At 45.6% G+C, this 12889-nt stretch overlaps 1 protein-coding gene across 3 annotated transcripts in view; it reads left to right on the plus strand.

The window, feature by feature from the left end:
* Positions 1–12244, plus strand: part of ABLIM1 (actin binding LIM protein 1) — a 312956-nt gene extending 300712 nt beyond the window's left edge. For 2 of the 3 annotated variants that reach the window (XM_077779560.1, XM_077779559.1), the window contains exons 15-20: positions 264–410; positions 2659–2750; positions 3984–4089; positions 7149–7213; positions 7797–7857; positions 8434–9487. In XM_077779560.1, the coding sequence (XP_077635686.1) occupies positions 264–410; positions 2659–2750; positions 3984–4089; positions 7149–7213; positions 7797–7857; positions 8434–8525 (563 nt within the window). In that variant the 3' untranslated portion in view covers positions 8526–9487. The other variant, XM_077779561.1, reaches the window with a different exon arrangement.
* Positions 12245–12889: the final 645 nt, after the last annotated feature.

The following is a 12889-nucleotide window of genomic DNA, read 5'->3' on the forward strand; positions in this document are numbered from 1 at the left end:
AAGTAGCCATGCACAGCTAGAGCTAGTATCGGTCGGCCTAGCTCTACAATAAGATTACAGATATAGAATGAAATTTTGTTTCCAGCAGAACATAAGAAAATGACTTGTCACTAGGCACCACTGAGTGACTGGGCAATTGATAAGAGCCATAAACAGCTTTCAGGATTTGAAACTTTTGCCAGCAAACAAGAAAACTATGGAAGTGGGTTGTACCGCCATGGCTTTGCAGACCAGTAGCTAAGCTCCCCGTGATTCCCGCCTAGATGCAGCTGCCTTGGCAGCCCAGAGCAAGTCTTCAGAAGACATCATCAAGTTTTCCAAGTTCCCAGCAGCCCAAGCTCCAGATCCCAGCGAGATACCAAAGATTGAGACGGATCACTGGCCTGGGCCCCCCTCACTTGCTGCCGTAGGTATGCAACTGCTGTGGCTAAGCCAAATGGACAGATCGGCAGGAGAGCACAAAACGAAATGCTTAAAAATATGCAAGGAAGTGTGTCCTGTCGTAAAGGCGTTTAAAAAGTATGACCAGAGGTGGAGAAAAACCCTAACGTGGTATTAACGTGGGTGCCAAATGCGTCACAATTACAAAAACCCAATCACCAGAGCCTTGCACTAACCAACCCACAGAGAGGCAGCCAGAACTGGTCTAAAACAGATGATTTGCATGGACTCTCAGAGTTATTACTGCAAAATCAGTAATAACTGCAAGTAACAACTGCAAAGTAATAACCAGTAACTTTTGAACTAGTTGAACCAAAGCCTCTCGCCAAGACACCATTTAGAAGTAGAGTCCACCGGGTGTCTTTACTGAGTGTCCACAGAGGCATGACTTCTTTCAGCGAAATTTGTTTTAGGCTATTTCTGGGTTGTAATTACAATTCTCTTAACAGCCACTCCTAACACTGACACTTCCACCTTTCTTGTGAGATCATGTTCTCCTTTACTAAGAAAGGCTGTCACAGAGTAGTAGGTGTTCTGGAATAACTACTCGTGTGAAGTTATGTGATTTTCCATCTATCATTTCCATGAATTCTGTGCTGAAATGTCACGTTTGAGCTGTTTCATTCTTTGCTTTGAACCACAAATTTATGCTTTAGAACCGTGTCTGTGTCCGTACTGTTTTGTCAGTTGTGAAATCACTTGGCCTAAGAGGGGGTACTTAGCAAACTCAGAAGCTAATACTGAAAATTTAGTGAGTCAGTTTTGCAAAGATAGAACTATCTTCTCACATTTATGTTGACAACCTTTTTTAAAAGGGCTTTGGTTTTCCAAATTTTCTTCATCGTGCTTTTTCTCATCAAGTTACTTTCTGGAATAACTTTCACAAACAATGTAAGTGGATTATAAAGCAATCCACATTTATAGAAATACTTGAAGGAAAATCTCCCCCTCCTTGGGTTCATTATTCCCATATACTCGTTACAATATGCTGACTTAAGATTTATTTAATGCTTGCAAACTTGTGTCTTTTCATTTTTATTAGTATAGATTGAAGAGAGTAAATTCACATTGACATTTATGATTTTAGGAACTAAGAATCAATCAATCATCAGCTTGTCCCTACCAGTCTGTGCCTTGCAGACAAGAATACTTTCAGGGTTCATGTCGCCTTTGAGGTTCCTGGTTCAGTCATGTTGCTTAGTGGGGACACAAATTGCTAAGTTTGGGGGACAGGAAGAATGAATATTTGATGGTTAAAACCATCATCACTAAATAGCTTAAAGCTTTTTGGGTTCCAAAGTTAAGAAAATTCCTGGCCCATTAATCAAAATGATAAAAACTGAGACTATTAAAGTTTGTTTTGATTAGATTAGCAAGCTTTCCTGTTTCCTCCCACGGCCAGATTAATCCAAGCAATTTAGGAAAAACAGTAATTATCTTAATTTTACAACCATTCGGACAGATTCCTCCCTTTCACTCCCCGTATCCCCTTTTCCAAGAAGCTTAAAAATTGTCAGTGATTTGCTCGATTGGAATGAAATAAGTAACTTTTTAGCTGTATTAATGCTATTTTATTGACCTATTAGAATAAAACTCTTTTGTGACCATTTTTTCAAAGGATCGAGGGCAAGGAAACATTAGAGACTCATTCCTTAAAAGAGAAATAAAAGCATGCTTTTTATTGAATTTGAGGGCAGAAGATAGGGTGATTGTATGATGACAAGTCTGTTCAGAAAAAGAGAAAACTCCAAGATTTCGAAACGTGTCCCGCAAGAGGGACTCTCTTACCTATTTGGTGGTATGTACATGAATTTGGATTCCTCTCGGTTTGAAAATTGACCTCAGAGAGATCCAAATAATAACTCCGGAGGCCCTCCCACCTATGACAGAGGGCTGTGGCCAGTGGCCGATGGGATGACTTAGACCCAACCATAATGGCACATTAAGTTCTCATTGAGCAGCTCAGTTGTTGGGAGGCCCAAATTCATGCCTTAGCAGATCACGCGTTGAACTGGCCATCCAAGGAGGCCTGCTCTCTCAAGCAAGTCGCCAGCAGGGCTAAATCGGCAGTAGGCTGTCTTTTCCTTGTGTCGCTCACGAACGTTAAGGACGGCCGCTGACTTCGCCAGCTGGGCAGGTGGAGCACAGGTGGACTAGTGCCTTAAGATCCCCTTGCCACGGGGCTCATGTGAGAAGTTGTCTTTGCTGTGGAATTAGGAGCCGACTCGAGACGCAGATCTAGTGGCAGAGAGGAAGATGACGAGGAGCTTCTGAGGCGCCGGCAGCTGCAAGAAGAGCAATTAATGAAGGTTTGTCCTTAAGCTACTTTGCTGCAAAATCTCCGATTTGGTCGCCTAGATCCAGAGCTTTGAATGCATACGATGGGCGAGCCACCAAGTGAGTGAGAGGTGGTTCCGGCCCTCCAAGGGCAGGAAATCCAGGAGGTGACAGAAGATGGGCCCTTCAGCCTTTAGGTGACTATAAGGCAGGGTACTTAGTGGGTTCCGGAAGACATGGCCTGGACACGGGAGGTCAGAGGGACGTGGAATGTTCGAGCTTCTGCGAGGAGAGCATGACTGCATGGGGGGTGTGTGTGTGCAGGGCATGTGTCGGCAGGCTGCTGAGGGGCCATGTGGAGCCAAGCTGTCCGCCCACGGGGTGCAACACCCGCTTTCCCCCGGCAGCCTCTGCTGAGGGCATTCCCTTGGGACTGAGTATTTGTGCTAGTCTCTCCTCGGGACTTGTAGGACCTTATGTGTGTAGCTGGGCCAGGAGGGAAGGGATAAAATGGACTGCCACCCCGAAATTCTCATTATGCCCCTCCCACCATATCCCAGAAGGCCAAAAGAAGGAGAGTCCATTATAGCCTGGGGTAGAGGGAGCCGGGAAATTATATACCCTCCCACCAATAAGAAACAATAATGAATCCCTTCAAATGACATTTTCCAAAGATACTTAATCATATGGGAAGTGCACAGGATACTAGTTACATGGAGGGAAAGGATACGGAGTTGCATTTATAGCATGACCCCAGTTTTGTATAATATGGGCATAGAAAAATCCTGGATGGATGTAAATCAAAATGTAAATGGTGGTTATCTGAGTGGTGGACTATGGGCTACTCTTCTTCTAGATTTTCTAAAATCTGTGCAATGAGCATGTATTATGTTTGCTTTCTCGTTTTTAAACAAATCAATGTAATTTCTTTTTGATACTCTCCCCAAAATCCCCTTTGTGCTTCAAAAATCTGCATACACACATGCCTTCTGAGGTCACCTGCTGGCACGTTGGGGAGGGCAGATGAGAGAGAACATTCTTCTGACATGGCCTGGGGGAACGGCATCTTGACATTAAGAAGGCTAAGAGGGGTTCAAGGCCCAAAAGCTGGCCTACCCCCTGGGGAACCACCAGGCTCTGGCACTGCAGTGCATCCAGGCCACTCCAGAGCCAGAAACTTCATGCACGACCTTCTCGAACAGAAACTGCCAGTCTGTGACCGTAATTGTGGACTCCACTTTCATGTGTCTTTTCTCTGTGAATAGCTCAACTCGGGCCTGGGCCAGTTGATACTGAAAGAGGAGATGGAGAAGGAGAGCCGGGAGAGGTCATCCCTGTCAGCCAGTCGCTATGATTCTCCCATCAACTCAGGTGAGCAGCAGGCCTGCTGCCTTCTCCCCTTCTCCCCGCCAGAAGCTGGCCCACCGCCTGCCTAAACTGTTCCAGGAGAGGCAGGGCCATGCCTGGCAGAGCCCGCAGTGTGTTCTTCATGAAAGGAAGTAAAGGAAACCCGTAGTTCTTCCTTAAATGTGTACTTTCTTCATAATAGAAAAGGGGGAGCCCTTGGAGGATTTTCGGAGGGTTAGTTCAGAATACTCATCTTAGGGGGAACCCATGAAAGGAAATCCTGATAGAGAACAAAATGCTTTTGGAGCATTTAGAGACATGGGTGTATCACTTCCAACTGTAATGTATGGAATTCACACGCACACACACACACACACACACAATTAAAAGTAAACATAAAGGAAAAGCTCAATCACTGAAAGGTCTAGATCAGGCAGGGAAGGAAGAAAGTACATGATCAGGATTTTCTGTCTTTCTTGGTTTTACACTCCCTGCTGGGAGAGGATGATGTCCCCATATATAGAAGTCACCACCGATATTCTTTTACCCCAGAAAGGGTCTCCAGACTTTCAAAGTGCATGCACTTTCAACTCCTTACTACCTTATTTCCATTAGAGAAGTACCATGATTTTTGGCTCAAGGGAACTTGGTTTTATAAAAGAGACTTCTTAACAATTGACAAAATTGACTTACCCTTGTGAATCAAGCCCTTATAGTTCATTTCATTTTGACCATTCTACTCCTAAAAAAAGAGAAAGGCAAGGGCACCTGGGTGGCTCAGTTGGTTGAGTATCCAACTTTAGCTCAGGTCATAATCTCATGGTCCATGGATTCGAGCTCCGCATCGGGCTCTGTGCTGACAGCTCAGAGTCTGGAGCCTGTTTCAGATTCTGTGTCTTCCTTTCCCTCTGCCCCTTCCCCTGCTCTCACTCTGTCTCTCTGCCACTGTCTCTCTGTCTCTCTCTCTCTGTCTCTCTCAAACATAAATAAAACATCTTAAAAAGTTGTGGTTTTTTTTAATGAAAAGAAAGGCAAGGAACCTGGGTGGCTTAGTCAGTTAAGCATCCAACTGTTGATATTGGTTTAGGTCTCGACTCGCTATTGTGGGATCAAGGCCCAAGTTGGGCTCTCCGCTGAGCATGGAGCCTGTTTGGGATTCTCTGTCTCTTTGCCCTTCTAATGCTCATGCGCTCTCTCGCTCTCTCTCTCTCTCTCTCTCTCACTCTCTTTCCCTCTTAAGAAGTTTTTAAAAAGAGGGGCGCCTGGGTGGCTTAGTCGGTTAGGTGTCTGACTTTCGCTTAGGTCGTGATCTCGCGGTTCGTGGGTTCGAGCCCCGCGTCGGGCTCTGTGCTGGCTGCCAGCTCAGAGCCTGGAGCCTGTTTCAGTCTGTGACTCCCTCTCTCTCTGACCCTCCCCTGCTCACGCTGTCTCTCTCTCTCTCTCTCCTAGAAATAAATAAAACATTTAAAAAAAAAAAAGTGTTTAAAAAGAGGGAGGGAGGCGGGTGCCTGGGTGACTCAGTTGGCTAAGCGTCCAACTTTGGCTTAGATCGTGATCTCATGGTTCCTGAGTTCAAGTCCTGCATTAGACTCTCTACTATCAGCACAGAACCCACTACCCACTTTGGATCCTCTGTCCCCTCTCTTTGCCCCTCTACAGCTTGTTCTGTCTCTCTCTGTCAAAATAAATAAACACACTTTAAAAAAAAAAGAAAGGGAGAGAATAGAAGCTTTCATAGAGAACTTGAGATTATATATAGAGATATAGAGAACTTGAACATTTTCAACACATTATGATTTTATGTTTAGGTATTCAGTGAAATAGCTGAAGACTAGCAATGTTGTTTTTGATACTTTTGAAGGAGATTACTTACACACTGGGCTGAAATAGTTTATCAGTATATTTCCCATTTATATTTGTCATAAGCCAAATCTCTCTTAACCCACAATATTTCTTCTCCCATGTTCTGAACTAGTGCATTAAAATTGCCCCTCTTAAAGCTTTTAGTATATTTAGTGTTTACTAAACTTAAGCCCTTGTGTTAAATATTATTTAATTTATTCTCACAACATGCCAATGAAGTAGATGATGTTATTACTACCCCCATTTCATAGATTAGAAGACAGGAATAGGAAATTTAAGTAACCTACCCAATGTCACTTTATTAATAACAAGCAACACTAGGATTCTGGAGTCCAAGTGTTATAACCCCAGAGCCCACAAGCTGCACTGGAATGCCCTGCCTCTCTGAGATGCCTCCCTGGCATTGATCTTGGATTTAGTGGTTTACTAATCTTCAGAGTTCCTTCTAATTCTATAGCCCTGTTCTATATGAATATATAGCATTGTATCTACATGAGTCAAGAAACACTTACAGAGATGAGATCCCGTGCAGAGGTGTTAAGTTGCAGAGCCAGAAATCAAGCCCCGGGCTGCTCCCCTCCAAAGCCCCACAGTTGCTGTGGTGCCATGCTGTTGATTAACGGGATAACTTATCTCCGGCCTCTCAGGAACCCAGCTGTGGTGGCCCAGGAGAGCGTGATATTTACATGGTTGGCTTTTGGCTTTCAAGTCACTTATTGCTGCCAGACCAACTGGGGCATGAGCGTATGCATCCAGATAGCCCTGGATTCAGATCATTGCTTAGCTGTTTGTAAGATGAGTGACCTTAGGCAAGATACTTAACTTCCCTTAGCCCCTATTTCTTCTGCTGTAAAATGGAAATAATAATAGCGTTATCAGGGTTGTCTTGAGGATTCAGAGGTAAAGTAGCACCAAGCAACTTCTTCCTTCTCCATCCATTCCCTGCAACACCCAAATGTGGTGGCCTTTTGTGAATATTTGAGCTCAACATTATTTGGGTTATTTTTTTCCATTTTTCTATGGATCTTCTCTTCTGTAAAGAGAAGATAAATTGCCAGTTTCAATAAAGAATTGGACTTCTGGGGGCACCCGGCTGGCTCCGTCAGTAGAGTGTGCAACTCTTGATCAAGCCCCACGTTAGGTATGGAGTTTACTTTTAAAAGAAAGAAGTTTTTAAGAATTGGACTTCTGATTTCCTTTTTTTACCTTTTCTCATTCAGCTTCACATGCTCTATCATCTAAAACCTCATCTCTCCCAGGCTATGGAAAAAATGGGCTTCACCGGGTAAGATTTCTCACTGACTTGTTCCTGAGTTTATTTCTTCTTCAGACCTGGTATGAATGTTGACATATTGTCTGCATATGTCTAATAATGTAATCTCAGTGCTAGAACATGAAAATGTTCTCTTTGATATCATGGCAATCACTTTGAGTTACAGACAAAATAAAATATTTCTATTGAGAGAAAGAGAAATTGGCTTCAGATGGAAAAACAGCCTATATAACTCATGAGAAGTCTACCTTGATTGATCGTGTGGCAAATATTTCAAACTAAGAGTAGTAACTTGAGCCATTATCTCTGCTGTAAAAAAAATACAGGAAAGTTCGCTGCAGTCACCCTCCCCTCAAAGCATAGAACAAATGTAATTGTGTAGCTATGTGAAGAAATGTATTTTTATTGGCAAAAGATAACTTGCTTAGCCAGGTCCTGCTGGCACTGGAGGCAGTGCAGAAGACAAAGAGAGTTCATAATAGTAGAAGAAAAGTAACTAGGGCGCAGGAATTCAGCTCAGGAAGAACTCTTAGGATTTTGTAAATCCTTTCACCTTGGAGTAGATTTTCTAACGATGTGTTCTTCCTGGTCTCAGCCTGTTTCCACAGACTTTGCTCAGTACAACAGCTATGGGGACGTCAGCGGGGGAGTTCGAGGTAAGGCCCTCATGGTCACACCGCTGACTGGCTGCGCAGTCACAAATACATTGGCTCCGTTTATGCTGTCTGATATCCGAGAGAGAGTCGGATCGCAGCTAGCCCACGGGAGCTCACGGAGCATGTATCAGAGTCACAAAGGATCACAACTGAAATGAGACCAGAGAAGCAGAGTTTTTAAGAAGGAATCCATTGCTCCTGCCATGTGCTGAGCACTCGATCGGATAGATTGGATAGATCTCGAATAGATTGGATAGATCTCGGGAATTACAGAGGGGCCCTCCTGTCAGAATGCACAGGACTGAGTGAGAGATAGAGACAGGTTGAGGTGACCAGAGAGAAGCTTCCAGAGATACATGCTGTAATCAGAGAAGGTGGAAATACCTTCAGGGTGTGGGGGAAGGATTCCATGAGAAAAGGTGTTTTAACTGATAACTGGTGTCCAGAGACCCCAGCAGAGAGAACCTGGTGCATTGGAGAATGTCTCCCGAATTGCAGTAGGATATGGTTTATCAGTGTTGCCATGTTCTTCCATGATCTTTCTCTTCTGAAAGTTTCTTTTTCTTTCCTTTCTAGACTACCAGGTATGGAACACTACTGTCTTTCTCAAGTTGACCACGCCAACAAAGCAGCCATTTACCACAATCCAGACGTGTGTTACGGCTTGAGGGAAGAGTTTCTGTTGAGAAGATCCTTGGGTTCTTGGGTTGACGGGTCTGATTTATTAGCCCATAGATGTGAGGAGCCGTGAGCAACCAGGAATGCCGGGTGCCGACATCAAGCGGGCCCTGCAGGCCTGGGGACATGGCATGAACCAGGCCAGGTGTCAGAGGACTCTTGGTCTGGCCTCGGAGAGTCCTCTCTCGGGGGAAGTGGACCAGCATCACGGGTCTGCCCACATACAGTTCTTCCTTTCAGTTTTAACCACTCTCTGCTTTTGGTTCTCTCCTCCTTCCCATGGTCCCAAATGAAAAGAAATTCCCATCCTGTCTGGTATCATTCCTTTTATCCTGGACCCTAGCTTTATAAAATTATGATGGAGAATGAGAAGGTGTGGGGGGAATACAGAGAAAACTAAGAGTAAAGTAAGAAAATAATCACAGACTTGGAATTTTTTAATATTCTGTATACTTTCATGTGTGGAGCCTAAATTAGAAATTAGTCAATAGTTTTTGTGTTTGTTTTTTTTTTAAGTTTCTTTATTTGGAAAGAGAGAGAGTGCGCACGAGCAAGGGAGGGGTAGAGAGAGAAGGAGAGCATCCCAAACAGGCTCTGCATTATCAGCGCAGAGCCCGACATGGAACTTGACCTCAGGAAGAGTTCTCTTGAGATCATGACCTGAGCCAAAATCGAGAGTTGGATGCTTAACCAACTGAGCCACCCAGGCGCCCCTCAGTGGTCATCAAGCCAGAATCTTTCCCCCAACTTGATGATTAAAGAGCAATATTCCCAGTATTCCTGCTCTTATGTAGCAAGGATTTCATTTTTGAAATATTTATGGTAATTAAAATGACGCATCTATAAAACAAGATTTGAGTCTGAAGCAGGGAGTTTGGGGGAGGCCATAGAGTCCCCCCCTCAGCTCCCCATGCTGTCATGTGCTCCTCCTTAAAGCAGGTTTTCTGTTGCAGACCCTCCCAGATGGCCACATGTCTGGGACAAGAATGGATCGGGGGGTGTCCATGCCCAACATGTTGGAACCAAAGGCAAGTGTAGGCATTCTCTCTCCTCTTATATGGGAACAGCAAACCGGGCCATCACCCTGGCAAGATTTGATTTTCTTTTTTTTTCTAATGTTCATTTATTTTTGAGAGACAGAGAGATAGAGCATGAGCAGGGGAAGGGCAGAGAGAGAAGGAGACACAGAATCTGAAGCAGGCTCCATGCTCTGAGCTGTTAGCACGGAGCCTGTCTTGGGGCTCGAACTCCCAAACCATGAGATCATGACCTGAGCAAAGTCGGCCCCTTAACCGACTGAGCCACCCAGCCCCAAGATTTGGTTTTCTGCCTTTCCACCTTTCTCAGTGTTGAGACCTACTTGCTTCCAGGCCGATACAGTAGACAAGCCATGTCACAGAGTACCCTGACCCTTCACAGGTTTTGCCCCACTGAGTCAACAGGTTTAAGCCCTCACTGGGTCTGGTACAATGTATTCACGATGAAATACAGCGCACCTATCTTATGAGCTTTGTACTCACTTGGCCCCGGCTTTGAGCACTGCGAGGCATGCCCAGTGCGAAGCGGGGTACCCCTAGACCAGTCCAGATAGGGTGAGTGGTACATCCCATCTGCCCAAGACTCTCCCAGTGTGAGCCCTGAAAGTCTAGCATTCCAGGAACCTCCTCGGTGCCGAGCAGAACTGGGATGATTGGTCACCCTAGCTCCAGAGGTGTCCGAGGCTGTGCTCCCTGGTGACCACAGCTGGGACTTACTTCAATAAGCAGAACACTGCTTCTGGGCCTGCCCGGCCGCAGGCAATCATGAGCCAGTCTTGGAACAAGATTGTTGAACCCTGCAAAGGTACCCTGCCTTATAAACCGTGTTCCTATCATTTCACTTCTAATTTTTACCTTTACCCCCCAAGACATAATAAGTTTGTATTCTTTCACTCCACAAAGCCCTCCGAAGGCACAATGCCACGTGAGACATGGTGAGCTGAGAAGGTATAAGAACTGGCCCCCGTCCGTTGGATATTTGATGGAACACCCATCATTCAGATACTATACTTATAATGTCTTAGAAGCTCTATCTTGGGAGTAGGAGATTTTAGGTAGCTTCTGCTTGTTAATAAAACGGACAACGGTGTTCTAAAAGAGGTCTTTCTCTTTGCTTCTCAGATATTTCCATATGAAATGCTGATGGTGACCAACAGAGGGCGCAACAAAATCCTGAGAGACGTGGACAGAACCAGGCTGGAGGTAAACTAATGAACTAACTAAATAACCAGTCTGAACTGCAGATACCTGTGCATTTCACCCAACTGTCTCCAGACCCTCCCCCCCAAAAATTAAAAGAATCAGTCTTGTATATTAGGCAGAACTAAGACAACTTGGGATGAGAACCCAAATATACACTTAAGAGATCAGCCTAAGTGTGTGGTGAAACCCAAAAGATGACCCAGGAGACACAGTATGATTTTAGTCATTTTCTGTGGAGACGATATTGACTTAATGGTGGCTGGGGTTGGAGAAGGGAAGCCCATCCTTCTTCAGATATCCCAGCGCCTAACCTTTCCCTGAGCCTGGGTCGAGCTCGTTGAGAGAGAGAAGGGAGTGCTCCACAGAGTGTCTCTCTGGGCTGTTCCCTCATTCCTTGCTGAAGGGTCATCTGGGGGCACATACGCAAGACCTCCTTAGACATGGAACATTGATCTTTATAGTTTTCCATCTGAGTGATTTTAATTAAGAAAAACTCTGGTGCCAGTCTTAGAAAAGAATCATTACTTCTCCCTGACAAAAGGCAGTACCTTTGTATGTGAAGTCAGTCTGGCACAGAGAATAAAGGCTCTACTATGCTAAGGGAACTTTGGAGGAGGGACGCCAGGTGGAATCTGTTCTCGGGGACCAGGCATCCACCGGAATTCCTGCCGCGGAGCCAGGAGGATGCCCCAAGGCTCCCCAGAGACCATTCTAGAAGTCTCTCTCTGGCTTTCTTATTACTGTGGGCCATTTTCCCTACATCTTCTCAACATCACAGCGACCTGAAATGGAGTCGCCTCCACACTGATGAGTCACCTGCTATGTCCCATCACCATTAAGTGTATTACAATAATCATTAATACTCCGCCAGCTCTTTTGTCCTCTTTGGGGGTGGGGGGTGCCTCCCCTGGGCCAACCAGGAAAGGAGCCAGTGAGAGGGGCCCGCTAACACACCTCAGAGGTAAACTCCTCTGTCATCATTCTGCCTTGCTCTTCAGAATGATCCCCTGTAGACTCGAGAGCAACTCTCCATGCTCAAGGCCATCCGTGTGGCCGTCAGGACTTAACCACTGATCTTTTCTCCCGTCACAGCGCCACTTAGCCCCAGAAGTGTTTCGGGAGGTCTTTGGAATGTCCATACAGGAGTTTGACAAGTTACCTCTTTGGAGACGCAACGACATGAAGAAGAAAGCGAAACTCTTCTAGGCCCCTCCCTCCCCCGGCGTAGACAGCAGGTAGAGAAAGGACTGACGTTGCGGTGACACATAGGATGTTGTGTTGAGGCCCAAACTTGATTGGAGAATTCGCAAACTACTGCCCCTCGGCACCAACAAAAGGGGAAACCTGATGGAAACAGCCACGAGCCAAATACCGGGCCCACCTACCGGCAACCCTTGCCCAGAAGCAATGGGGCGGAAATTTCTGTGTTCCCCACACTCGTGACCTTTTTACATCACCTTATGTACCCATAGGAGCTACTTCCTTCATTTCCTTTAACTGTTGTCTGACAGTAGTGCTGACTGGATAGGTAAGAGCCAGCAAGTGCCCTTAGGATGCCGCGTGGGGAAAAAAAAAGCAGCTGTAATAATTCCGAGGTGGGAATATATTTATTATGTAGCGCTGTGGCTGAGAAGGAAGAGCCTGAGGGACGTATCCGTGTGGGCACACCACTCTGCACACGCCTGTCCTCCCTGGCCTCATGAAGCCCCCCCACCCCCCACACCCCCCCAGCAGGATGGAAATCAGGGTCAGGGCACTGGGCAGCCGTTAGAGGGAGCTGTGGAGCAGCCAGAGCAATTTTTAACAAGCTCCTTTTTCTCTACTGTTTGCAAGGACCCGGTAGGCAAATTACTTAGCTATTATTTAAAAAAAGAAAAAAGAAAAAAATGTTTAAGAGAAGAGAGGGAAATGGAATGGAAGGAATATCTCCCTTGATTCTTTCCCTGCTTCAGGCTGTGGGCTTCATTCCGCCTCCCCGCCGCGGCCCACAGCGGTCCAGGCCCCGCCACAAGGAAAGGAAAGGGAGAGATTCTCTCCCGTTGTGTGCTGTGAGCGGAGTTTTGCCCAGGGGGCCTCAGCACTCTTGGCAGAAAAAAAAAAAAAAAAAAAAAAAA

The sequence above is a fragment of the Crocuta crocuta genome, unplaced genomic scaffold (assembly GCF_008692635.1).
Source record: "Crocuta crocuta isolate KB4526 unplaced genomic scaffold, BGI_CrCroc_1.0 scaffold138, whole genome shotgun sequence".
Taxonomy (NCBI): Eukaryota; Metazoa; Chordata; class Mammalia; order Carnivora; family Hyaenidae; genus Crocuta; species Crocuta crocuta.